The sequence below is a fragment of the Alexandromys fortis genome, unplaced genomic scaffold, assembly GCF_014885135.2.
Source record: "Alexandromys fortis isolate MF-2015 unplaced genomic scaffold, M_Fortis_MF-2015_v1.1 scaffold_182, whole genome shotgun sequence".
NCBI classification, from domain to species: Eukaryota; Metazoa; Chordata; class Mammalia; order Rodentia; family Cricetidae; genus Alexandromys; species Alexandromys fortis.
Window position 1 is genome coordinate 220,869 of NW_026068068.1, and position 27,521 is coordinate 248,389.

The 27,521-nt window shown below is 41.2% G+C and overlaps 1 protein-coding gene across 4 annotated transcripts in view; it reads right to left on the minus strand.

Annotated features, from left to right (window-relative positions):
• Nucleotides 1–219: 219 nt before the first annotated feature.
• Dync2i1 (dynein 2 intermediate chain 1) overlaps nt 220–27,521 on the minus strand; it is a 51,942-nt gene continuing 24,640 nt past the window's right edge. For 2 of the 4 annotated variants that reach the window (XM_050120865.1, XM_050120866.1), the window contains 14 exons: nt 26,321–26,450; nt 25,531–25,642; nt 24,428–24,516; nt 21,962–22,091; nt 19,442–19,614; nt 18,166–18,328; nt 12,938–13,051; nt 12,772–12,833; nt 12,295–12,346; nt 10,369–10,429; nt 6,843–6,942; nt 6,542–6,673; nt 5,156–5,379; nt 220–567 (listed from right to left, as the gene is read on the minus strand). In XM_050120865.1, coding sequence (XP_049976822.1) covers nt 399–567; nt 5,156–5,379; nt 6,542–6,673; nt 6,843–6,942; nt 10,369–10,429; nt 12,295–12,346; nt 12,772–12,833; nt 12,938–13,051; nt 18,166–18,328; nt 19,442–19,614; nt 21,962–22,091; nt 24,428–24,516; nt 25,531–25,642; nt 26,321–26,450 — 1,711 coding nt within the window. In that variant the 3' untranslated portion in view covers nt 220–398. The other 2 variants (XR_007588512.1, XM_050120867.1) reach the window with 2 other exon arrangements.

Consider the following 27,521-nt stretch of genomic DNA (forward strand, 5'->3'; position numbering starts at 1 on the left):
GTTTTGTTTCTTTACTTTAGATGTATGTTCATTATTTTATGCATAGCTAAGAAAATATTGTAATTATTAAAGTACATTTTCAGGACAGGCTGTTTAAAATCCAGTAATATAATTGTGACAGTATTTTTAAATTGTTGCAAAAGTAACTGCAAATACTCTTAGTTGAGCTTTCTGGACATTACTCAGTATTTCCTATGAAGTTCAGTATACACTAAAATGTTCATTGTTTCCATTAAAAATAGTGATTTATTTCTGGGAATACCAAAGTACCATTCTTCTAAAACAAATTATGTACAGAATATACATATCCTATGTACACAAATCACATCAACACAGAGTCAAGGGATCCATCTTGTAATCAAGTCTTAGGTACTCGTCATCCTCCTGACACTAAGTCTTCACTTGTGAAGAAGCACGTGCAGCTGACTGTGCTCATCGGCCGCTGGGGTGGTCCACCGCCTCTTCAGGTACTGGATGTCGACTGTGCCAGAGGCCCTGGCCAACACCAGGGCCATAAAGCTACCACTGACCTTCTCGGGATCCCCCATGATGGTCATGGCCACAAGCCTACAGGTGAGAAAGAACATGAATTAGGAAGTCAGTACACAGTGTGTGACTTCTTGATACCAGAGTCTCTCCAAATATCTGTATTCAAGGGAAGTGTGGAATAGAAGAGAAGCAGAAGAATTGTTAAGACAAAATACTACAACAGAAATGTATGAAAATTTCTGCATCTCAGGGATCTGCTGATAGGCAGATCCAGGAAGACACCTCAAAGGATGTATATCTGCAGACACCTCCCCACCTGATGGCCCTCCCTACCTTCAGGAGTGAATACTTAACAGTGGGGCCTTCAAAGTGCCTCAGCAGGCTCTCCAATCACACAGGCAGTGAGAAGATGCCCAGGGTGGGGGTTTCTCAGTATCTCAGGTCACCAATCTCTACCACAGTTGAATAACTGTTGAGGCCCACAATCTGTTCTCAGCTGAGGCCTGTCCCTGAGCCCCGAGCTCCTGTAAGCAGCACCCATTCCATTATGTGCTCTAGGGAGAAGCCTGTGCCCTCTCCATGACACTGTCCCTGCCGTGCTGAGGATACGCGTCCAGGTCCACCCTTACCTCCTCCAGCAGTGAGTCTCAGAAACCCAATCTGAAGGGAACCCTGTCCCCACACAGACCTTCCTATTGCCAGCAGAAAGTGCCCAGTCCTTCTGTCATGGCCTCCCTGGGGCTTCTCTTGGAAAACTACAGATGTAAAATGTACTCCTATGTTTACCTAGGCTGGAGCAATCGACCGGTTGATTTTTAAGTTTCTTTTCAGGGCCTCACTATGATGCACAGACTGCTGTCTAATCCCTGAGTTTAGTGATCCTCCTTCCATCTCAGTCTTCCATGTACTGGGATGATGGGCATGAGTCACTCTGCTCAGATCTTGATATATTTTCTGTTTCCTTTTCTTTTAAGACATGGTCAGGCTATGTATCCCAATTTAGTTAGGAATTCCCCATGAGCCCGGCTAGCCTCAAACTTGCAAACCACCTGTTTCAGATTTTCAAGTGCTAGGATTGCACGCATGCCATTATAGCCAGTGCTCTTGACAGATATTTAATTAGCACAATACCAATCTACCTACCACTTTTTCAGAGCTTGTCAATATATCCATTACATTCTATCAGAATTTACCTGCTTTTGGTAGCTTTTATTCTCTCTCGTTTTCAAAAAGCAATGTAATTTATTCCTCAGTTGTCCTAAACTTCAGCTGAACTGACCAAGAAAGGAGGGAAGAAGGGATAAGGGAAGAAATATGGGGAAGGACAGCTAAAACTAAGGGCCATTTGCAGAGTCACAGTAACATAAAAACCTAGTACAGTAGAAACTTCTAAAAACATACATGTGTGAAAGAAATATAAATTGCAATCACCAAATAAAGGAAGAAACAAAGCCCTAACCAGACATCTCTTGTCACCAAATTTAACCTCCAGTGCCAGCAATGGGTTATATCTAATTGAGCTGTTGGCCAAAGGGACCCCATGAAAACCCCCAGACAATCCAGGCTATTGCTAAGGCTATTGGTTGCTCTCCATAAACTGACAGCAAGACCCTACTGCTAAAGACAACAGTTACATAACTCACTAAACATGGAAAAGTCAAGCATGATATCATATGATACCATAATACTAAACATGGGAAAGTCAGCTAGAGCCTTTTAATGTTCACGATATTGGAAGGTACTCTGCACACTACCAGAGGAGAAATGTAAACATCAACCCAGCTACACACCTTGTGGTCTATAATGGTGACCTGCCTGAAAGATTCACTGGTGCAATAGTGGCACAAAAGTTGTAGGAGTAACCAACCACTATATGACTGGAATTGAGACTCTGTGAAAGGGAACCCATCCCCGACACTGCCCAAGGGGCCAAGAACCTGAAACTAGATAGGACAGATATTAGGGAAAAGCCAAATACTACTGTTCTGCTAAAGGAATGTAGCAATTAAAAATTCTAAAGACATTCTGCTACATCCACAGATCAGTGTATTGCTCAGCCCTAATCAGAGAAGCTTCCTTCTGCAGTATATAGCAACAAATACAGAGACTCATGATTGGACAATGTGTAAAGAGTAAGAGAGTTTGGAACACTCAGTCCTAAATGGATGTCCCCATCAAATCCCTCCCTCAGGGCACAGAGAAGCCTGGGGAAGAAAAGGCAGACAAGTTGGAAGAGCCAGTGGGTATGGTGGACACCAAGGAAACAAGACCTTTATTTAGGGCACAACACGACTGAAACACATATGAACTACAGAGACAGTGGCAGCACACACAAGACCTACTCAGGTCTAAGCCAGATAAGTTCCAGCGCTAAAAGAGGAAGTAGACACAAGGCCCCATCCCTAAGCCAGAATCTATCTCCAGTTGATAACCACTCACAATGGGAAAATGTTTTCTCCAGCACAGTTGTACTGAGCACACAAGCCACACTTAAGATTAGCCCCAAGCCCAGCAGTAGACAGCCAACACGAAGCAAGCTCAATGGTATTTTCCAAGTTTTCATCTCACAATGTTTTGTCTAGACTTTTTTAAATCTTTTTAAAAAAAGATCTTTTGCATATACATTATGTCTTATGGATTTTCTGTATGTGAGAATGTGTCCCACCATCTGTTCATTTCTTGTGCTTTTTCAGTTTGTTTGTTTTGTCCTATTCTGGTTTGTTTCTATCTTACTGTTTATTATTATTACTATTATCATTATTATTACTATTATTATTGCCTTTTGTATTCTAATGAGAGAGAAAAAAGAAAGAGTGTGGATTTGGGTGAATCCAGAAACTTGTCAAATTTGGGAGGAGCTGGGGGAGGGAAAATTGTAATCAGAATAGATTTCATGAAAAAAAATCTATTTTCAATTAAAAACCCCAAGGCCCTGGCATATACACATATACATAATATATATTTATAAAATTCGAAGAACAAAATATAGACTAAACAAATTGGGATCAAGAGAGAACTCTTCCAAATGAAATCTTCTATAAATACTGCTACTTTGAAATAAAGGAATAAAGGCAGAGAATTATTTCAAAGCAATGGGCCAGCAAGATGGCTCAGCCAGTAAAGGTACTTGCTACCAAGTCCAAAAACCTAAATTCTATTCCTGGATCTTACATGGTGAAAGGAAAGAACCAAGTTGTCCTCTGAACGCCACATGAGCAAATAGTATATATGCTTGTGTGTGCACATACACACAAATAAATAAATATAAGTAAACAAATGCTTTAAACAGTTTTTAAACAAAGTAGTATGGGTGGCAATTCACGTCAGCAGGGTTCTTTCACGTGCGTGTGGAAAGGCTGCCTGGGGACTGGTGTGACTCAGGTAGAGAGAGCCGGAGGGCCTGACAAGAACAAAGACTCTCATATGTTCTGTCCTCTGAGAAAGTAGGAGTAAGTTGCAGACCACTCAAAACATATGCTGAATCTGCATGACACTCCTAGAAAATGGTTCTTCCTGAACGATAATGCTGGGAGACTATTCCACTACTCTCCATCCACTGTGCTTTCTGAGGCTAAATATAAGACAACTGCACTGTAGAGAGTTTCACAGTACTGCCTAAGTGAGCACTAGGAGAGAAGCTGATGGAGAGTGGAATGGGATGACCACCATGGGTCAGTATGGAACAACAGCAGCAAGGTCCAGGGTGTGGGTGTTGGCAGCAAAGTGGCTGCGCATCTGAGAAGGGCATATAGGAGTTCTGGGCATCTTTTTATTTGGCTTCTAACTAAAACTACCTTTTGTGGAAGGACGCTTAAAAGAAATCCCACACTAGCTCAGAATTGAGAAATAGATGGATATTTATTTAGGGGTAAACTCACAAATCAGAATCCTCTGCTTGAATGGAGACCAGAAACCGAATCCAGCAAGCAGAAAGAGCGGCCGGAAAAGAGGCTGGACACAAGCTCTACATCAGCATATATAGTATAAGAGGCCACGCCCCAGTGGGTGGGAAACCACTGGCTGTAAGACTTCCTACAGCAGTCTTTAAAAAGTACTTTTTGACTATATAATATATAAATGTAGTATTGAATTTAAACTTAAAACCGTGATTTAAGAAAGACCAGACAGAGTGCAGAGAATAAGTGTCTGTGGTATATTCACTCATAAATGGGCATCCTTATGACACAGAGGATTTTATTCAAATTTGACCAACTCAGCTGTCTTAGCTAGGGTTTTATTGCTGTGAAGAGACACCATGACTACAACAACTCTTATACATTTAATTGGGGCTGGTTTACAGTTTCAGAGGTTCAGTTCATTGTCATCATGATGGGACACATGGCCGTGCACAGGCAGACATGGTGCTGGGGAAGGAGCTGAGGGTTCTATATCTTGACCCACAGCAACAGGAAGTGAACTTTGTGTCATACTAGCTTTAGCTTGAAATACGATCTCAAAGCCTGCCTCCACAGTGACACACTTCCTCCAACAGGGCCACGTCTAATCCAACAAAGCCATACCTTCTAATAGCACCAATCCTTCTGGGCCAGGCACTGAAACACATGAGACTGTGGGGGCCACGCCTACTCAAACCACCACCACCACCACCACCACCACACACACACACAGAAAGACCAGAGATGAGGGTGATGGGCCTTGTACTCACCTGTCTGGAGAGATGGACTGCTGAGCCACAGGACCCAAGTCATTCTCCAGAAGGTCCCAGATATAGACCCTGGATGCATCATCCTGGACCAGGAACACAGCAGGCCTGGTTGGGGACCACTGCAGGCTAGTGACAGAGTGGCCACTGGTGCTGCTGTCCCACTGCATGAAAGGCCTCTCGGACGTCAGCTGGTGCAATCTGATGCTTCCATCTGAGCAACCAGCCTGCAATTGTGGTACAGAAACCCTATTTTTCTTTCTTTATAAATTAAATCTCAATAGTCAGGACATTTTCTCAGAGTGTTATAACGCTTGCCCTGTTTGTAAAATATCATTTTGGCTTGCTTTTGTTTTCTGAATAAAAAGACATGAAATCAATCCTACAAAAAGCCCTTACCCTAGAAGCTGACACCAGCCCAGGGTGCTGGGGCAAGCTCCACAGAAAGAATGCCACCTTTAAGCAGCTCTATTTATACTGACAGTATGGCTATGCGTTCCCTTTGGATTGAAATTTTCATAAAACAAAACTCGGCTGGGTTAATGAAGAACAAATTATTAGCCTATAAAGAGAGGATTAATTCTTCCTTACTCTTTAATCCTTTCTCATACTCAAAAAAGATGTACTTCATAAAATTAGAAAAAATTGTATGTATATTCAAATCAAATGTCAACAAGAGAAATCAAATCCTAAAATAAAATAATATAGAAACACATTTAAGCCCTAATTTCAGAGAAGTAACACAATCATATGGGATACAGGGCAAGAACTAAGCCAAATAATCTCTGAGCACCATATCTGAGTGTGCAACTTCTGACTCGAATACACAAAGTCTTGAGTACTGAAAACTGGCTTCTCTTCAAGAGGTCTTAAAGGCTCTGTATATTCTGGGATTGCACGTTTAGCCAGGCAGATGGTAAACCATTGCAACAGTCTGAATGAAGTTTGTCTCCACTGATTCCTGCGCTAGAGACTTAAGTCCTCAGAGTAACAGTGTTGAGAGGCAGTGTCACATTTAAGAACAGAATACAGTGTGAGGTAATGAGGTGAGAGGTCCGAGGATCTCATAAGTGACAGATGACTGTTCTGTAGCAGAGGGTTAACGCTCAGGACTGGATTACTTACCATGACCACAGGTATCTTCCTGTTAAATTCTAAGTACTTTGAAACTGAACAAAGTATTTCTTAAGAGAGTTAACTTTCTGAGTTAATTCGATTTAGTTTTCTGTTAATAATATCCCATGTCTCCTTTTTAGATCATTGGAGCCCAACAAATGATAAAAATTTGTAGATTACTATGAGATCAACCCTTTCTAAATTATTCTGCTAGATTACACTATTATGAGGGTCCAATAGGCACCTAATATCAATGAAAAGTGACCTTCTTACCAAGAATACGGTTTCTTCAAACGGTGAAAAATCGATCACATTAACTTTTATTGGTCTGATACCATGTTGCTGAGGTCTGAACACCTTGGGAGACACTCTCCAATCTTGTCTGGTACTGTGGCTTATAAGTCCCTAATTATTAAATAAAGAATACCAAGAATGGCCAAAGAAAAGTATTAGAAGTAAGACTGGACAAAACTATATTCATGAAATAATTCAGACATTATAAAAAGGCAAATAGTAAGTTAATCTGCTATAAAGATATCTATGAGGTAAGGATGAAATGTAAAACACTACTAACCATGTCGGTGCCGACAACAAAGTGATTAGGATCCGAAGGCAGAAATTTGACACTTAGTGTTTGTGTGGACCCCCAGAATTCACTATCTTTATGGGAAAGACTGTAAAATAAACAGCAGAGATGAACACATGGCTTTTGCAAAACCTGGATGATGGCAATACCTTACACTCACTTAGCACTGCCACACATCATCCAGTGAGGAAAGCTTTATCACACTTCTTCCATGATTCCAGCTACTACTCTTCCTATTTCTTTTTCAATCATTTCTGCAGACCCATCACTGTTGCCCAATTCTTTTATCAACTATGTTGAATCTATTATTGAATCACTCACTGGTTGAAATTTGGAAATTACAGCACTGCTTTGAAAAGTGTATTGTACAACTGCAGCAGGCCTGATGCCGAGACACGGTGATCAGTAGTTGACTGATGAATCCCACTTGATGACAGCTCTAGTGTGCTTCCTCGTGCTTCTGGTTCCTATAAAGTTTGTGAACTAATCTTTTGCAGAAGGCTTGTGGAAATCCCATAGCTCCCAGCTTCCTATCAGGCAGCTGTTCTTGCATCTTTATCTCAAGGTTCCAGGGACTCTGATACTTGTAAGGTCCCATACACATCTAGCTTGATCTTCCAAGTACCCATTTTCCCTTAACTGGGAGTGAAACTTTATTTTCCTCACACTCAAGGGGCAGTGAATTCCAGAATACTGTGCAAGGGTCTCAATTCTAACTCAGGCAAGCCCCGTGTGTCTGTGATTGCACAAGGCTTGAGTCACAGGCTTATAGGAAAGGCCTGAGAACCTGACCTACTGGTTGTCAGCATTAGTTCAAAACCTTATTATCTAACTTAACTTCCCTTTTTGTTCCTAGCAGTAAGAGATTTTCTTTTCTTAAAAAAAAAAGGCAAAACAAAAAACAGCTATATTTGGAGCTACAGAAATGGCTCAGCAATTAAGAGCATTTGCTGCTCTTAAAGAGCTGGATTCTGTTCCCAAAACTCATAGAGCAGCTCACAACTGTCAGAAACTCTAGCTCCAGAAGATCTGATGCTCTCTTCTCGCCTCTTATGGCCCAGACATACATGTGGTGCACATATATCTAGGCAGACAAGACACTTACACACATGACATACAAACATCTCCCCCAGCGGCACTACCCGGTAGTCAAACCAGCTGAGGCTCCTCCCTCTCACTGCTCCCCTCATCAACTGATTTCCATCCAGTTCTCCACAGCTATGCTGGTTTTCATACAGGTCACACTATATTGGCCTCCTAACTGGTCTCCTTGACTCCAGTTTCTCCAACTTCAAATTCAAATTTTTCCAAGTTGATTATCCTACATCTCAAAAATGACATTCCACTTCTTTAGAATAAGACCCTGTCACCTCCAAGACAATGTCTAGACTGCCAGCACAGCACAGGCATGTCAAGGTCAGCCATCAGCTCACCCCATCTTTCTCAACTGCAGATTTGCTGGTATGTCTACACACAGGTATCTTTGCCTTAGAGCCATGACATGCTCCTTTGCCAAGCTTTTGAGGATCAATCCAATACCATGTCCTAGTCAGTATTCTATTGCTGTCAGGAGAAACCATGACCGAGGTAACTCTTATAAAAGTGGGGGCTTGCTGACAGTTTAAAGGGGTAGTGCATGGTCATGGCAGGAAGCAGGCAGGCATGATACCGGAGCTGGTGTTGAGATCTTTACATCCTGATCCACAGAGTGCAGGCAGAGGTAATCTCAGAGCCCATACCCAGTGGCACACTTGCTCCAACAAGGCCACACCTTCTAATCCTTCTTAAACAGTTCTCCTCGTTGGTGTATAAGCATTCAAGTATGTGAGCCTATAGGGACCATTCTCACTCAAAGAACCACATAACACTTTCCCCAGAAGCTCCCATCTGTCTGGACACAACCCTTCCCTCCTTCAAGCTCCTACACGCCTATGTTCATACTAACACATCATACTCTTATAACTCTTATAACCATGCCAACAAGGAATATTCTGCTTCACGGGCATGCTTGCTGGGATCACTGAAGGCAAGATGGCTGCTACACTGAGGGTGACATATTTCCAGGACATCCACAGTCCACAGGTGGCAGAAAAGGGACAAGGACCGGGTGCATCAGTCCAGCCAGACACCCCAGTTTACCCAAGGTAGGGAAGGCTACAGAGTTAGGGCTCTCCTTATAATACAGTCTACCTGTACCCCTCCTTTCCCACAGATTCTTGCAAAAATACAGGTATGAACATCTGGCATCAAATACATTAACTACTTCCCTTTGGAGAGTATATAGCTAAGTCCTGTAAGAGTATACAGTTACATCCTGGAGGAAGTTACAGTTAAAAATAAATATAATGCACGGCGTGAGGTGCGAGCATCTAGTGCAAAGGTACGCAGCTCGGCAGCGGTACGCAGCATGGGAAGGAGGCATGGCCTGGCCCTGCAACATATCTGATGACTTGAACTATCTCCTTTCATAATTATATTCCAGTCAAGAAAGTTGATTTGAATGACTGTATTGACTGTGTTCTGTGTGAGAAAGAGGACACAGACTCAAAGATGTTTCACGGGTAATTCACATACTAACAGCCTCACTGAGTAAATGGCAGAAATATATGTCTTTGGGAACCAATAAGGAACATGGAACACTAATACTGAACATTCATTAAGAATCTGTACTTCGTAGTAAGTTCTATAAGTAAAAAGCAGAAATACTGCTGTTTTTTTTCTTTTTGTATTTTTTTAATGTTTGCTGTTTTGTGGTGTTTCTGTTTGTTTATTTAACTATTTGAGACAGGTTCTCATATATCCCGGCTGGTTGCAAACTCACTGTATTGTCAAGGATAGCCTTGATCTCTTTTTGTTTTTTGTTGTTTTGTTTTCAACTTTTTATTTTTTAAACGATCTTTTCTCATTTTACATACCTATCCAGTTCCCACTCCCTCCGCTCCTCCTACTCCCTCCACCTTCCCCTCACTCCACCCCCACCCACTCCTCAGAGAGGGTAAGGCTTCCCATGGGGAGTCAACAAAGTCTAGCACATTGCTTTGAGGCAGGACCAAGACCCTCCCCCCATATCTAGGCTGAGCAAGGTATCCCTCCAAAAAGAAAGGGCTTCAAAAAGCCAGTTAGCCTTGAACTCTTAATCTTCCTGCTTCTATCTACCAAATAGAATTTGCTAGGATTATAGGTGTATGCAATGCCTAGCTAAAAATGTAAATTTATAAATAAAACTTATTTCAATGTTTTCAGTTCCTAAAACTTGACTTGATCAAGTTTAACTAACTTTAAGTCTAAAGTAAAATTAGATGAAAGACAGTCATATTTGACTTAATTTATAAGCTAAGAACATTTTACGAATATCTATTAGCCCTATATCTGAAAAATATATTTGTTACATTGACTGATATAATTCATATAGCAAAAACTGAATAAGTCCTCATTGCAAAACAGAACATGTTTTTAACAGGAAACAGAGTCCTTGTGGAATGAGGGACTTGCTTAATCCCAGGGGACGTCTCACCTGTTGCCCAGCTGGATCGCAGTACTGTGCACCAATTTGACCCTCCCTCCAGGTATCAAACCTAGAATCAGACAAACCACAAACACACACACCTCTTAATGCGAGTTAACCCCAATTCTACCTACAGTTGTCTGGATTCACTCTTCCTTATTTAAGTATCATAACCAGAAGGAATGCCAAAATATAAATACAGGAAGGACTCCCTCTAAATCTGGTGGAGGTGTCTGTGCCTTGCTGAAGAGGAGAGTCGGAATTTATAGGTCATTATCAGAACCCCATGGGGCCATGATCCAGATGTGCACACATTTTCAGACTGGTGAGAACAATTGGCATCACATGTATTGAATACTTAGTTCCAAATGCCAAACCCTGTGCTGTAAATATCCAAGGCAATTGTCATTCAAAGCCAATCAGAAACCCACCAAGTTTCCAGTTTGGTGAATGGCCACCGGTATTTTGAGCTCCTCCAGGCTCAGTTTCTGTTAAGCAGAAACTCTAACTTCCACTCAAACACCATGGAACTACAGCTCCCAGGAGACCTGGCTTTGTTTTCCATTCCTTCCTTTGTTCTCCTCAAATATGGACCCTTCAGTTGTCTCTGCCAAATGTCTGGCTTAAAGCTATTTTTGTACATTACTGCAGAGGGAAGAATTAGAGATTTAATATAATGAAACCCAAATATTTGGCAAGATGCTTTCCAGAACCTGGAGTGCAGCTGAGTTAAAAGCATGTAGAAATAATATTCGCCTCACTGCTAGGAAGGGCAACTGCAAGTGCACTGCATGACTTGTCTCTTACATTCACTGTACAATATGGATGGCATCCCAGAGGTGGCACATCTACAGATCAGGCCTGCTGCCGCTGGTCTCAACCACAATCACAGGAAAACGATTTGAATGGCTCTTCAACAAGAAGTGATCAGCACTTGTTTGGTGAAGAGCCTGCTTCTGAATCTGAGAACCTGAACCTGAAACAAGGCCAGTGTCAATCCTGGATTTTTTTTTCCTATTTTTTTCCAAATCTATCAGGGGATACACCCTTGAAACAAATAAGATGAGACAAGCTGTCATTATAAAATTAACAGCTGCTGGGAGGTGGTGGCGCACGCCTTTAATCCCAGCACTTGGGAGGCAGAGGCAGGCGGATCTCTGTGAGTTCGAGACCAGCCTGGTCTACAAGAGCTAGTGCCAGGACAGGCTCCAAAACCACAGAGAAACCCTGTCTTGAGAAAGCAAAAAAAANAAAAAAAAAAAAAAAAAAAAAAAAAAAAGGGAAGGAAGGAAGGAAGGAAGGAAGAAAGAAAAAGAAAGAAAGAAAGAAAGAAAGAAAGAAAGAAAGAAAGAAAGAAAGAAAGAAAGAAAGCTAACAGCTGTAATTCAGGGTAAGAAAGCTGAGCTTATGATGCAGACAAAATAGCCCCAAGATCCATCAGAACTGAATTGTCTGGGGCCTCTTAGTACTGGAAGCCATGCCAAGTGGCACGGAAAACAGCACACCTTGGGGATCCTGAACTGTTTCCCCATCTTTCCTGCTCCATATGGGACACTTTAGCATGCTGTGTCATCACCCATTCCAAGTGGCACGAGGCGAGCCACACTTAGTGAACTCATGTACACTGGGTAAATACAATCCACAGAAGAAAGCCCCAACTGAAGGAGGACTTAGGACATGGACACCTGAAGAATACTGGAAAAGAAGACAGTTGCCTTAATTTATGACACAGAGCAGAATGAATGCCAACCATGACAGAACTTACGACACCCACATTAGATGTCACTCAACCACTTTAGCTAGTGAGATGGCCATACAACTCTGATGTTCATTTTCAGGTTGCTAATGACTTATTTTTCAAAGCATGTTGTGTTATCTTTAATCTCTAATCATTTTAGCAAACAATAATTAATTAATTTTTACTTCAATAGTTACCTAAATCACTCATTGAACCAGAGATATCTGCCTTTGGTAATTCAACAACCACCTAAAAACAGAATATTGAAAAAATGGATACTGATACATTTTAAAACTAAGAACCAATCTAAGCAAAGCATAGCTATAATAAAATAACATTGCTTTATTAGAGCCTAAAATATAATTGTTTCATAAAAAGACTACTCATTTGCTTTAGAACTAATGACCTAAATTTATTCATTCTTTTATCTCACTATTCTCCTCTCTCAGTAACCTCATTAGTAGCTCACTATACAAGTCCTAACATATCCTTTAGGAGTGAGGCCTTCTTATGGTCTTCCTTATGCATTTACAGAGGCCAAGGCCAGGCATACAACTCCACACCCCTTCACAGAACAAAGGGTCTTACTGTCTTGTTCTATTCTACCCCTGACCCATTCCCCAAGCCAGGTGCTGTCTCCTCCCAGCCGGTTCCACTCAGCACCTCCCACTTACCCACACATTGAGAACACCACTCTCGTCCAGGGAAGCGATGTGAAATGACAAGCCTGCCATTTCTAATGAAAGCAGAAACAAAAATGGAGGAAAGAAGCTTTAAGTAAACATAACGCTTTACATAACTATTGCTTGAAAGATTTTATAGATGTGAGAGCTCTTGTACCTTCTTGAGTAGAAAAGGGTGAAAGCACCAAGCTCTGTTTCTTGTAAGCAGATGTAACAACCGGCTCTATGGCTTGAAGAGGACTTTGGTGGTTCACTGATGTGAGGACTCCATCTAGAAATTAAAGGCCCATAGTACCCACTTTAAGTCATATATTTTAGCAATAAAATTAGCATTATATGTTAAGAAATATGTGAATGCTTCTGCGTCTAAAGATCTGAATCTCTCCATATACCTCTCACCTAAAGCCACAAGACTAACACTAATAAGTCGCACATCAAGATTCAGGACCATGAGTTTTCAGCATCTCTAGCAGAGACTACAACCTCAATATGCTTATAAGAGGAAAAACAAGAAGCGAACACCAAAGCTTGTACCATTACATAGCTGTTCCATCACTGAGGCAATACATATACAGGGCTAGGAAGGAGATCAACATACTCTAAGACCAAGAGTATTGTTAAGCAGATACTCCAGAAAGAGAAGACATGATTCTAAGGCCAGAATCCTCCAGGTTTTCCAGGCTGGGGAAAGAGGACCATTCAATAGGGCCTTAGAGAAGTGCCGTTTATGGGCAACTTATAAGAAAAGAGAATAGCATGGACTGAGAACAGAGCAGTGCAAGTCAGAGCAGGGGACTTAAACGGGTACACAGTCACTACCAGGAAAAGTACTGCCACCCACAAATGAATAAAACATCTGGGAGTCAGAAATTCAAATTCCATATGCAGGTACCTCAGGAAGAAATTAAAACAAAGACATTAAAGAATCATCTGGTGTGACTATTCTCCTGCCCCACCCCATCCCTGAAGAAAGCACAAAGCATAAGGCAACCAGTCTGAGATGAATGAGATCTCTGCAGACCACTATGGGAAATGCACTTAAAACAACAAATCACATCCAACATCAAAACCCCACATAAAAACAGAAGAAAAGGAGAGGGCCGGTCGGGCTGAACTTAAGAAAAGCTAGTGAATAACAGAATGAAGACACATTGCAGACCTCCCGGGGGAAGTCACACGGATGTGAATGATCTCCTCTAGAAGCTCCAGCTTCACACTCCTGACTTCCGCTGATGATACTGAGATGGCAAAGGAAACAAAGGGAGCATTTCCTAGAGCGCTGGATTAGCATCCCGTCATCCCTCTTACTCATCTGTGCACTCGACAACCATGGCTGGAAATACATGAAAGGATGATTGTCCTGCACTGAACATGTGTGGACTTTTCTTGCCATTGTTCCCTCAACATTGGGGCACAACAGCTACTCACACATCGTATACACAGCCCTCCAGAGATAACATCAAATACAAAGAGAATGTGCCCGTTACAGCAAGTGCTGTATCATCTTATATAAGGAGGCATCTGAAGGGAGAAGGCTTAGGAATATAGTGCCTTGAAAACAACGCTGAATTACACTCACTACCTTAGCAGTCAGAAAACACTATGGTTTGAAGGGATCTTTTGGATTGTATGACAGTTTTAGTTGTCAGCTTACCACAATCTAGAATCACCTGTGAGTCTCAATGAGGACCATCTAGGTCAAGCTGGCCTGTGGGTATCCCTGTGAGTAGGCACCACCTCCTGGGCCAAGCACTAAACTTAGAAAAGGAGAGAAATTAAGCTGAGCTGTGGCACTTGGTATTCATTGCTCCCTGCTTCTGGCTGGGACGCAATGTGAGCAATTCCTACCACTGCAACTTCCTTGCCGAAATGGACTAAACCCTGGATTGTGAGCCAACTAAATACTTTCTCCTTTAAGGTGCTTTTATTGGGGTAGTTTATTAGAGAATCAGAAAAGATTCTTAGAGCCTAAGTCATCTAATAAATTTTATGTTCTTTTCTGTTTGAAAAAAGGATACTTTTTTAATAGCATCAAAATCCATATGGTATCTATCACTGTAAATAGTCTCCATAGCAACAGTATCTCCCCAAAAGGGCAAAAAATGGTTAGTAGAGATGTAAAAAATGGCTTGTGCTTTTTATGTGTAAAGCGCAGATATAAATACAGTACAGAGAGAGGAAACATTATCTGTGATGTTAAGAGTGTTTGGAGAAGGATAAAAATAAACCAATTTAAAAGCCTTACTTAGTTAAAAGAATGAAAAGAATCACAAGAGAAAATATTTGCCAAACCCTTACCTCACAAAAGTCTTTTATCAAAACATATAAACTCAACTACCAGAAAACAAGCAATTTTAAAACAGGTCAAAGACCTTAATGAGTACTTTACCAAAAAAGACACACAGATAGCATATGAGCATAAGAAAAGACAAAATTGTTCCAAGTGTCACAAGAGAAATGCAAGTCACACATGAGGAACCACTGAAACCAAGCAGAATGACCCAAACGGATGGCAATGGCTGGTGAGGGTACAGAGCAGCAGGTCTCACTGTCTGTGAGAATGCGGATGGCAGAGCCACTCTGAAAGACAGTTGACAATTTTTAACTGAGCAATCCAGGAATCAAATTCTTCAAACTGCTTGCTTTCCCTCATACAGGCAACCTGCAATCCTATCCCAGGGAATGGCACCACCTACTGTTAAATCTTCTCATCTCAACCAACTAGATAATCTCTCACAGACGTGCCCAGAGGCTAACTTAACTAGATAACCCAACACTTAATATGAGGATTATCTCCTAAGTAATTCTAGATTCTGTGAATTGAAGATATTTAGCCGGATACTTGGTATTTACCCAGAGGAGGGGAAACCTGTACACAAGCAGTTGTGAAACAGCTGTAAAGCTATTCGTATATAGTTTACTCCTACCCAATCCGAAAATGTTTACTTTATTCCAGAGAGAGAACTTTCTGGAAAAGGAACAAACTACAGAGACAACGAAAAGTTCCGTGATGGCCAGAGCAGGAGGGATGCACAACAGAGAGGCCCTCGCTTGAGACATCAAACTGATAGGAACCACATGTGCAACAGAAGCTTTGAATGCAGTGAAGACAGCCATCAAGAGTGAGAAGTTCAATGGGGCATTCATATATAAAAATATTAATAAAAATAAACCTGGACACTAGTACTTCTCATCATGTGACCAGACCTAAATGTAAAACCTAAAATTACAAAAGTTCAGGAAAACATGGCTGACAACCCACGCTCTGTGACTTTTAGTTGAGTAGAACCTGTTCATCACGACACCGAGAGCACATCATGAGAAATAAGTCAAACTCAACCAAAGTTAACTCTTCCTCTCTTTGGCAAACAATTTTACAAGAAGGAATATGGGATATAATGAAATACATGTAAAACACATCTAGACTATGTAAAGCTTCAAAACTTAATAGGATGTATAGCTCAGTCTATAAAGTGCTGGCCAAACACATGCAAAGTCCTGGGCCCAATCTCCAGCACAACAGCAACAACGTAAAGTAAATTCAGCCAGGCATGAATTATGCCTGCAATCTCAGCACTCGAGAGGCTGAGGTAAGAGGATTTTTGAAAGCTTAAGACAGCCAGGACTCCAAAACAAGACCTTCTCTCCAAAAACACAAATAAACTTAGAAAAACAACTCAATAAAAAAAATGAGCAAAGATTTAAACAGGCATACTCAACAAGAATATTTATATGATATATAAGTACATGAAGATAAACAGGATCATTAGTTATTCAAGTGAAAGTCGAAAACCGAAATTAAAACTGCATGCTTACTAAATATCTAGCTAAACACCACTGCCTGATAGGACCACTGCTGAGAAGCACAGAGCGACAGTTGGCACACTGCAGAAGAGCACCAAGGAGCTGTCAGCAGTGAAGAACACCAAATGACATATGAGAAGAGTCCTCCAGCAGTTGGACAAAGCAAACTGGTCACAGGATAATGACTCAATAAAAAACTAGTGGCCTGAGGGGAAAGAGAGAACACCAAGAGCTTGAGTGGTGTTGTGTGCTCCTGAGACTCAACAGGAAAGGGACAAGATTGGTAAAGAGTGATCAAGAGAAGGTCTATGCCTGCTCTCTCAGACAATGGACGTCAGCTCCTACAAGAAGAGCCAATCAGCAGTCTATAGGTCAGATGGCCGAGTACAGGGCCCGCCTGTGCAGTCAGTGTGGTACAAAGATCTTACCCTTCTGAGCAACAGGGATGGATGGAGGGCTAGTACAAGAATGTACATAAAACACTTAGAAGTCCTCCAGGTGGGAAATGCTCACTCTTCGTGTTGGTATGTATTCATGTGTGTACATGTGTGAGTGGGTACACGTGCAGGCATGTAAATGTGGAGACCAGAGGCTGACGTCAGGTGTCTTCCTTGATAATTCTCCATGCTCCTTTTATTTTGAGACAAGGTTTCTCACTGGGCCTAGAGCAGTGGTTCTCACCTTCCTAATGCTGACATCCTTTAATACAGTTCCTCATGTTGCAGTGACCCACAACCATAAACTTATTTTCCTTGCTACTTCATAACTAATTTTGTTACTGTTATAAACTGCAGTGTGAACATCTGATACGAAGGATGTCTGTTACAACCCTGTGAAAGGGTTGTTCGACCTTCAAAGGGGTTGTGATCTATGGGTTGAGAATCACCGGCCTAGAGCTTGCCGGCTAGTAAGACTAGCGAGACAGTGAGCCCCTCTAACTCCCCAGGGAGATCACAGGTGTGTACCAACACACCCAGTCAGAAGGGGTGTGGGTGCTGGGGATCTGAACTCAGGTTCACATCACACAACAAACACTCACTACTAAGTCATCTTCCTAGCCCCAAGAAATGATTTGGTTTTGTTTTTGTTATGGTGGCTGTGGTCTAAAATGGTATCAATTGTTCATGTAAAAAACCTAAGGCTCTGTCCCCCAAGAGTTCTTCTCACTTCACCACCTCGAGTATTCACTAGTGATGCTACAGTTGTATGCACTCACTACTCTACCGTGGCTAGTAAGGACCTAAGGACACTGATGTTAGGAGGAGGGTGACACTCAGTACATAGAGCTGACTGAGACCTGGAGTTTGCTCCTTGAAACCATAATCAATTAACTAATCAATCCAAAATTTATCTTGCTTGGAATTTTTTAGAATCCACACATTTAACATAAAAGAGTGCCCCAAACTTTGCTGCCACTCAGTGAGGACTACTTGAATGGATTTGGTTTTCTGTTTACCAGATGCTTCCTCTGTTCAGACTCAGACCTCATCCTCTGGAAATGTGAATGAACAAAAGCAGATCAAGTTAAAACTTTCGTCCTCAAAGCGGACCAGGCTTTTCTAGAAAACAGACAAGACTAACCAGTGGAAAATGTTGGGATCCGGAAGGCCCAGAGACAATTGCTCAGTCTCACATAATGGTGTATCCTGGAGTCTTCTCTTAAGTCCCAAAGGACCACAGAGCCGTGGACTGTTCCGGCAAACAGCAAAAATGCTTTTAAGGGGCTGAAGCAGCAACATGTAACCTGAAAAGTCAATCATAGGAGGTGAATGGCTGAAAAATATGAGCCACATTCACAGAATTAGCTCACAAAGAATGACATCTGACACAGATAAAGGTCCTCACAGGATGCAATTAAGTAGAACACAGACCTGTGCGTATGAAATAAAATTCAATTGCCCAAGTGTGGGTTTTTTTCACAAAGACAGTAGAATCTGAAATCCAGTCTGTAGGAATGTGATCACAAAGAAGGCTTCTAGTGTCCATCTGGGTACATAAAATGTGCTTAATAACCCTTTCTATTAGTGTAACTGCCTGGATCTCCAAAGTGGTGAGTCCACTGTCTGACATTTTATTTATGGCTTTTACTCTAAACTTATTCACTTTCAAGACTCTAAAATTGGCGCCCAAAAAGGTGTTCTTCATATATTTGGAAGAAATTGATGGTTTGGGTGAGTCAAGGAGCATAAAGACATAGTACTTCCCAATCAAAAACAAAGTCAATATGAAAGGGAAGATGGCCAGTGGAGCGTGAATAACAGGACCAGACTCACATAGAAGGCAGCAGTCTGTGTAAGTGACAAAGGCCCTTATTGTAAGCAATTTTTAGAAATTGCATGATGCATGGTGGAGCACATCTATAATCCCTGCATCAGGAGGTCGAGGCAAGAGATCAGGAGTTCAAGGTCATCTTCAGCTGAATAGAGAATGCAAGGCCAGCATGGGTTACCACAAGCTTCCTGGGGGATGGGAAAGAAAACAAAACAAAAACAAAGACATCGCAAGAATATTAAGATATCTAGAGTATCAGAATCTAAATAGCATGATCCAAATATCCTAGCCTTGTGGTCATCCTGACCATGTTTTTATTAAGCCTCTAACTATGTTCTTTTGCTAGTTTACAGATGGCTGAATACTTCCTGCATGACAATCCTGGGTTTCTCAGTCAGAAATGACCTGTTAAACTAGGAATTCCTAGAGTTGGAACAAATGTGTTTTGTCACCTATGTAGAGCCAACAGCACAGAAACGACATGACTTATGCCCCATTCTGTCTGCTATCTCTGTGCCCTCTCCTTGTTATGTTACTGCCAGCTACTCCCCTCCTGGAAACAAGCACAGACTCGTTCTGAATATACCTTTGATTCACATATCAGAACCTTCTGGGGCCCTGAAGGCTGCCAAATATCCCACACACAGAGGAGGTGCCGGCTATCCAGAGATGGGGCAAATGCCTTTTCAGGTAAGTCATGAACAGAAACCACAGTCTGCCTCTGAACTCGAGAGGCATGCAAACAGGATACTTTCCGCCCTGGAGATAAGAAAAAACAATTTTCACTTTAGCATTTAAAACTTTTCAGAACACTCTCATAAAATCTAATTCAATGAAAAAACAAACGTGGTCTGTTCAAAGCCGAACAAAAAATCAAGAGTGTTGTTGCTGAGACAAGTCCCCACACATCCTTTGTCCCCTCACCTCACTATGCAACTGAGGGTGACCTTGGACTTGATGTTCCTGCCCCCACTCCTTGGCTGTGAAAGTATAGCATGTACCAATAGCACATTCAGTTTGTGCTAAGGACTGAACTCCAGGCTTTCCGCATGCTAGGAAGCACTGCATCCAATGAATGAGATCCTCAACCCCCAAACCTGGGTTTTAATCAACACCTACAGGGTAATCCTAAATTCTGTATCTACATTGACCCTGTGGCTTCAGTAAAGGGAAACCCTTTCTCTGGTGCAGCGATGGCCAGGACAACACACTTCTCATCTACTAGCTCTTCAGCCCAAGTGCATGGGAGCAGAAATCAGCACCATGCTAGAAACACCTGGAGTGGTCTTCCTTCCAAGGCATGCTGCAAGGACACTACTGTTAGGAACCTCAATTCTCTTTTTAAAAAAGCCGTCTGAACGCCATACAGAAAACTACTCTCATCCAAAGCCAGGAGTAGCAGTCCAAGAGTGGATTCCAAGACTGTGGTAGAGATGCTCTCCCTACAGCTCTCCTTAGCAGGGCTGCTGATAAAATGAAGAAACAGTAGAATGTTAAGCCATAGTCACGTGAGAATTTTGTAGTACTAGCTAAGTAAAACTACACCTGCTGACCTGATACCCGCTGCCCATGCACACTAGTTCCTGAAGTCACAGCCCATACCATCAAAACCTGGGATCAGACTTGTCTTCCTGGTCTTCCGGCATCCCCCTCAGCCACTCAACAGTCATCCCCTCAGGGGTACCTCCTCAAGCAGCCTGAAGTCCTCCCCCAGGCAAGGCATGACAATGGTTATATGTGCTCCTTCACCATTCATGAGCAAAGCTCTTCCACCATTATTACTGGGTTTCTACTGTAAGTGTGTGTGTGCGTGTGTGTAAGCATTCATACATGATGGGAGGAGGCAAGCACATGTGTCCAAGTCAGAGGAGTTGGTTCTCTCCTCCACTTTTGACGTGAATTGAACTCAGACTGAAAGTCTTGTGCACCACCTGCCTTTACTCACTGAGTCATCTCCTAAGGCTGCCTTCTAGTTTTTAATGACATCAATAAGGTTTCTTTCCTATTTATGTTTATTTTGTGTGTGAATCAGCATCTTTATTAAACCATTCACAGTGACATACATTCACACACTGTAAAGGAATCTTCCACATTTCCCCTTTTCATCTAATTAAGAAGGAGAGTTTTAACTTTAACGTAATAAAACTATATGTAACAAAACAATTGCCAAATCTAAAGACAACACAATAACATACGGAATCCAGACTCTGCATATTTCCCATCTTTATGTGGCTTATTATATTTTTATTACCTTATTCCTTTTTAAGACTTTATTATTTTTAAACTATTTTGTTTGTATGACTGTCTATACCATTTCTCTTTTCTCTCCCAAGGCTCTGTACATTTTTAAACACACTGTGACTTATTTAGACTTTTTTTCCGTCTGGATCTGTCTTTACTGCATTTCTGTAATCTTTTGTCTTCATGAGCAAAACTTAAAGCTGCCGTGCAGTTTAGTTCATGACATGCTGGCAGGGCTCACTCTGCTGTCAGCTCAAGCTCACAGGCAGCAGCAGAGAGATGCGTCTCTGTTCTGCAGCCAGCATGAGAGACATAAGCCTAGGAAGCTGCATTTGGCCCTCTGTTTGTATGTTTATAATCCAGAGGCACTAAGGCAGAAGGCTCAAGAATTCAAAGCCTGCCTAATAACTGAGATAATGTCTCAAAATAAATGAATGAATGAATGAATGAATGAGCATTCAAATTTAGCCTTGCAAATGCAGTTTGTTTAAATTAATTTAAATACTCTGACATTATATGCTTTATCTGCTTACCATTTCCATAGCTGTGTATGTATTATCTGAGTAACTGCTTGAAAAGAATTGTAATTCTTAAAACAAACACAATCTCATTTTCCATTTACTAAATAATTTCACTAATTTAAATTTCTGTCAGACCTCCTCTAATTAACTCTTGAAAATCATAAATCTAACATACACATTTAAGAAAAGAATTCTCACTATTCATTTGTAATTCTGTAGCCAGAGACTTTCTGTTTTATACACAATAAACCATATCAAATTAAAAACATGTAATATTAATGATCATTATTTCAATATAAATGTTGGCGTTTGCCTATAAACTGATGTCAGGAAAGGCCTCCTACCCTGAAGGAATGGCAGGTTCGTGTTCAGCTGGGAGGAACTCTCACTGATGTTCAGAGCTTTGTCTTGAGCCCGGGGATTCTGGCTGGGCCCAGCTGCCAAACGGTCCTCTTCAAGCAAAACAGCAACCACCTTTGAAAGACAAGTGAGCAGAGGCTGGAGAGATGGCTCTCTTGTAGGATACCTGGGTTCAATTCCCATCATCTACATGGTACCCACAACCACCTGTTACTCCAGTCAGGAACTTTTCTGGCTTCTGCAGGACCACGGGGTACAGATATGGTGCACAGATAGAAAAGCAGGCAAAACACTCATACACATAAAATAAAAAATAAATTTTTAAAAATTTAAAAAGAAAACCCACCTCAAAGACGAACCATCTTTCTTTTTTTTTTTTAAGTTTTTTTTTTATTGAGAAAAGGAAAAGAAAAAAAGTTTCCGCCTCCTCCCATCCCAGCCTCCCATTTCCCTCCCCCTCCTGCCACCCTTCTCCCTCTCCCCCCACTTCTTTCCCTCTCCCCCCACTCCTCTCCCCCTCCCTCTCCAATCNTTCCCTGCCCTGTGGAAAGTCCAAGGTCCTCCCCCCTCCGTCCATGTCTAGGAAGGTGAACATCCAAACTGGCTAGGCTCCCACCAAGCCGGAACATGAAGTAGGATCTTAAAATGCTGACAGCATGCTATCTTTTCTTTAAAAAACGTCTTTTGTAGACTCAATTTCTGCAAATAATTGCTTGGTTTCACTATATCATAACTTTAAAAATTCCTTTTTGCATTATAATAGTATACTAATATAATGTCACAGGATGCCATCTTATATGTTGTTTCCTTTGCTAAATATGACGTTAATATTTCAGAGGGCAAAGTGAGCCTGAGTATCTAACACCCTCAAAGATAAAAGCACCAAGGAGAACCGGGCAGCCAGCCCTCACTGCATCCTAAGGAGAACCGGGCAGCCAGCACTCACTGCATCCTCAGTAGCACTAAATGATCTAACTGGGTCATCTCTAAAATGCGAGGAGTCTTAGAAATTAGTAAAAGGAAGGCAGCAAATGTGAGGTGAGGACTGGCAGGACTGTGTTTGCATTGGACAGAGATGTGGTGTGCACAAAAGAAGCCAGTGAGATAAAGGCTGGACCTGGATCCCCAACCCTGTCGTTGCCTGTTCTCTCCGTCTCATCTCTCTTCACTGCACTGTGCCCAAGGACTCTCTTCTTACTAGCTCCAAAAACTTTATACTACAACAGACACTAATAATAGTAACAAATATGTCAAACCTGATCCTTTTTCTAAGTCACAAATCCCTCTACAACTGAGACACTGGGGCAAAGCAAATGTCAGGTAGTCATATCACAATATGATGGATAGGCTTGATCCTAAAGCAACCTGTCAAGGCTTACCACTATTAGGCTGTTTATTTCTGCCCCATATTTAAATTCTAAGTTTATATAAAAAGTTAGCAACAACAAAGAGATTAGAATATCAACTTTTCTTAGTATTTTAGAAACTACCAAGTTTGTAGGTCACACCCGTGTTAAAGAACTCTGTGGCTGTGGAGAGTTGGAATAGGACAGATCCAAAGCCAGATTACCTTAGGCTACCTTGTGCCCTCCTGAAAGCCTTTCACTGCCACCTTTGTGCAGTCCTCATGTCCTCACGACCTGTCACTCTACTAACTCAAAGACTAAGAGTGCCGTCAGCGTCTGAGGCCACAGCACAGACTTCCTCCCTTTGCTGCACACCTCCTACCTGCGGTTCTCACAATGCATCTGAAAAGCGCTCTGATTTAGCATTTTCTTTTGTTCTGCAAAAAAACTTCATGAAACTGTTTACTGTGTTGAAACATGGTATTTAGGGTAACCTAAATCCATGTGCCCAGGTCAAGGTCACTAATATTTGGTTCTAGAATAAAAGTTCTTTGAGGTGAAAGCTGTTTTTATATTAACAAAAGATCTTTCTGTTTTAGAGACTTATACTGCAATATATATGGGATAAAATTATGATGATTAGAGTTAGTTTCAAAATAATCAGGTGAATGATGGGAAAGGGGAATGATCTGGAAGAAGGAGCCAAGTGAGGTGATGTCATCAGCTGCAGCACATGGAGCCTCACAACTACGAACTTTGAAATTTTCCATAGCCAGTTGTTAAAATCTTGAGTGTATTATTTACTAATACTGTATAGATTTACACTTGTTTTGTCAGCTTAACATGCTTGGCTTAAGACTCTGTAATTACTTTCAACTGCAGGAAATTATTAAGTACAGAACCCCAAAACACAGAATTTTCAATGAGATCTATTTACCTAGTGTCATTTAATAAGTATATTACTGATAATCTGTAAGAACATAATACTTAAAAACAAAGAACTGATTCTGAGTCACAAAGCTCCAAGATTTCAGTAGCTCTGTTTCTGAAGATAATGAGTCCTGAAGCACTAACACAAAAGAAGACATGCAACACAGAATGAACCTGGCATGCTGCCCGGAGAAAACTAGACAACCGTGGGGTGTCAATCTTTGGTACAACTGTGACATCAGAGAAGTCCTTTTCTTCACTACCTAGGATAAAACAGATTTATTAAGTTAATAAAGTCAACTCTGGAAAGGTTATGCTTTACTAATCACCGCATTCAAAGCAGTGTTGCAAATACTGAGAACCCTAGAAAAGTCAGAACACTGCATTACAGGCTCTATTTGTGATTGTTTCCAATTTCACATTGTTTGATAGTAAGTTCATGAGCTGAATCCGACTCAACTGTCTTAAGGAACCAGGGTGTCTGGTGCTAGGTTTCACTATATCATAACTTTAAAAATTCCTTTTTGCATTATAATAGTATACTAATATAATGTCACAGGATGCCATCTTATATGTTGTTTCCTTTGCTAAATATGATGTTAATATTTCAGAGGGCAAAGTGAGCCTGAGTATCTAACACCCTCAAAGATAAAAGCACCAAGGTCAATCTTACACAGATGAAAAATCTGCAATACCTAGATTTTTTTACGTCTAGATTAATCTAGACGTAGATTAATACGTCTAGAGCACCTGGAATCAGAAACACCACACCTAGAGCTTTCTTACGGTGATGTCTATTTGAGGATATTTTTCTTGCTGTATAGAGACAATTTCTTAACAACAACAACAAAAACAGTAATATATAATCCATCTGAATAGCTGCACATCCCTGTGTTCTAGAAACCTCTGGTCTGCACTGATGGAACATATCTTCAAATTACACTTAAAAAGTGAAAATTCTATACTGATGAGAACAAACTATCCCAGTCTCAGAACAGAGTTTGTCCTGCAGTCATAGGATGAGTATTTGGAATATGGAATCAGGCCAATTTAATGATTCCCTGTGATTCAATAGCTCTAATCTCATTCATTAACATGAGAGAATCTGTTCTTTCAAAAGAATATTGAAAGGGTGCTTCCACAGCCATGTATTAACAACCACAACAAAAAGAAACACAAGAAAAGGGAATTAGGAAAAAACAACGTGAAACCTACTGTGAGGGGCTGTAGGGGGGGGGGGGGAGTAGACAGTTAACACCCAAGAGGACCAAGGTTACCTCCAGATACAACAGAGCCTTCTCCTGGGTGCTGGGTCCACACTTCCCTGGTTTCTATATCTTCAGTCTGGACGTCTCTCTCCACATTATCTTCATTGTACTGAACATACGCCTTAAAGAGAAAAGAGGGCTAGAATTAACACCTAGCTTCAATTTCAGAGCAAATTACTCAAGATAAAAGCAACTACATTGTCCGCTATGCTCAACTGTGGGGAGGAGGCAGAAATGTTTAACAAATAAATAAATAAATTTAATAAATAAATAAATAGCAACTACAATTTTTAAAAAGCTAGTAAACTTAAAGATTTAAAGGTAAGCGTTCTTGGGGTTAGGATACACCTCCTGCACTAAAGTGGGTGACACAATTCGCTAGGCTTTGGTTCTGGACTGTATAAAAGGGAGAAAAGAGCTGAGGACAACTATGCACGCATCCATTATTCTTCTCTTCTGACTGCAGATAGAACATGAGCTCCTCTCAGGAGCCTTCCTACTATGGTTGGTGGTAACGTGGACTTGTGAATTACAATAAATCTTTCTCCCCTAAGTTGATTTCGTCAGGACATTTTATCAGAATGACCAGAAAAGAAACCGAGACACTGTCCTGTGTACCAATCACTCATCGTACCCAACAAGCCGTCTTTAGACTTTGCATCCTTTGAGTTTATGAGTACAAGTTATAAAGGACACTCGCAAACACAGCCTCCAGAGACATTTCCAATTCCCATATTCTAGAGTGCATACATGGCACACACATACTATCCTTCCATTAGACAACACATCTTTTACTAACCTGTTTGGTATTCTTTTTCCCGAAGTTCCTAATATACATATCATATTCATTTACTGGTGGTAGGTCCAAGAGAGAAAAGGTGAATGAAAAATCTAAATCAATAAGCCGGAGCAGTTTTGTGCTTCTTGTCCTTTAAAACAAATTAGAAATGAAAAGAAATTGAATAATATACCTGGAGACATGCAGGAGGGTGTATTTTAGGGTCATGTGAAGGAAGTACAGATTGTCTCAAGTACTCAATAATTATTTTAAATAATTAAATAAAAGCTGAGGGTGTAACGCAGTGTCCAAATGTTTCCTTAACTTATAGAAAACTCTACATCAGCGCCCTAGCTGAAAAGAAACTAAATAAAGTCACAAAGTAACGGCGTAAAAAAAAAAAAAAATGAACCAATGTGCAATTGGTCCATTGCAGTACACTGAGGCTGACAAAGTCACAATATATGTATACCAGAATTTTCCTGACTGGCAAGTCACTTTTTTCCAGGATTTAGTGTGTTGGCTAGTTGGATGACATTTCTGTACTATCAGCCCCTGTGACAGCCAGGTTTGCCACCCACCTTCTCCGGGACACTACAGCAGCCAGCTCCTACAGGAAACAGCATCTGACACCAGTAATCCAGTGCACTAGGCACCCAAACACCTGTCACTTGGCTTCCTCTTGCCGCCTCAGTCTTCTTCCCAACCATTTATATTGTTGGTTTTTTTCCCCCTGATGCCCTAATGTGATGGGCTCTGTATTCAACACTTGTGTTAGTTGACCACTGTCACCTCCCCCAAGTCTAAAGCAAGCTGAGCAAGAAAGGAGATATTTCTCCCACTTTGGTAAGCACTCCCACACCGCTGGTGTTCAGTATACTATGAATGTGCGAACGGTCCTCACAGCACCACAGGGTCGCAACAGTTATTTTTTCTCATTTCTCTCCTCACCTGTCCTTCCCCACTCACACTCAGAGTCTTTACAGCTGCTGTCACTTTTCCACCATCTTATTCTCGGGTCACCAGCCTGTATCTTTCTACTTACTACCTTCAATTTTGAGGAATTGTTTTTGTTTTTGTTTTGTTTCGGTTTTTTATTATTTATTTATTTGTTTGTTTGTTTGCTAGAGCTTTTTTATTTATTTATTATGTATACAATATTGTATCTGTGTGCATGTCTGCAGGCCAGAAGAGGGCACCAGACCTCATTACAGATGGTTGT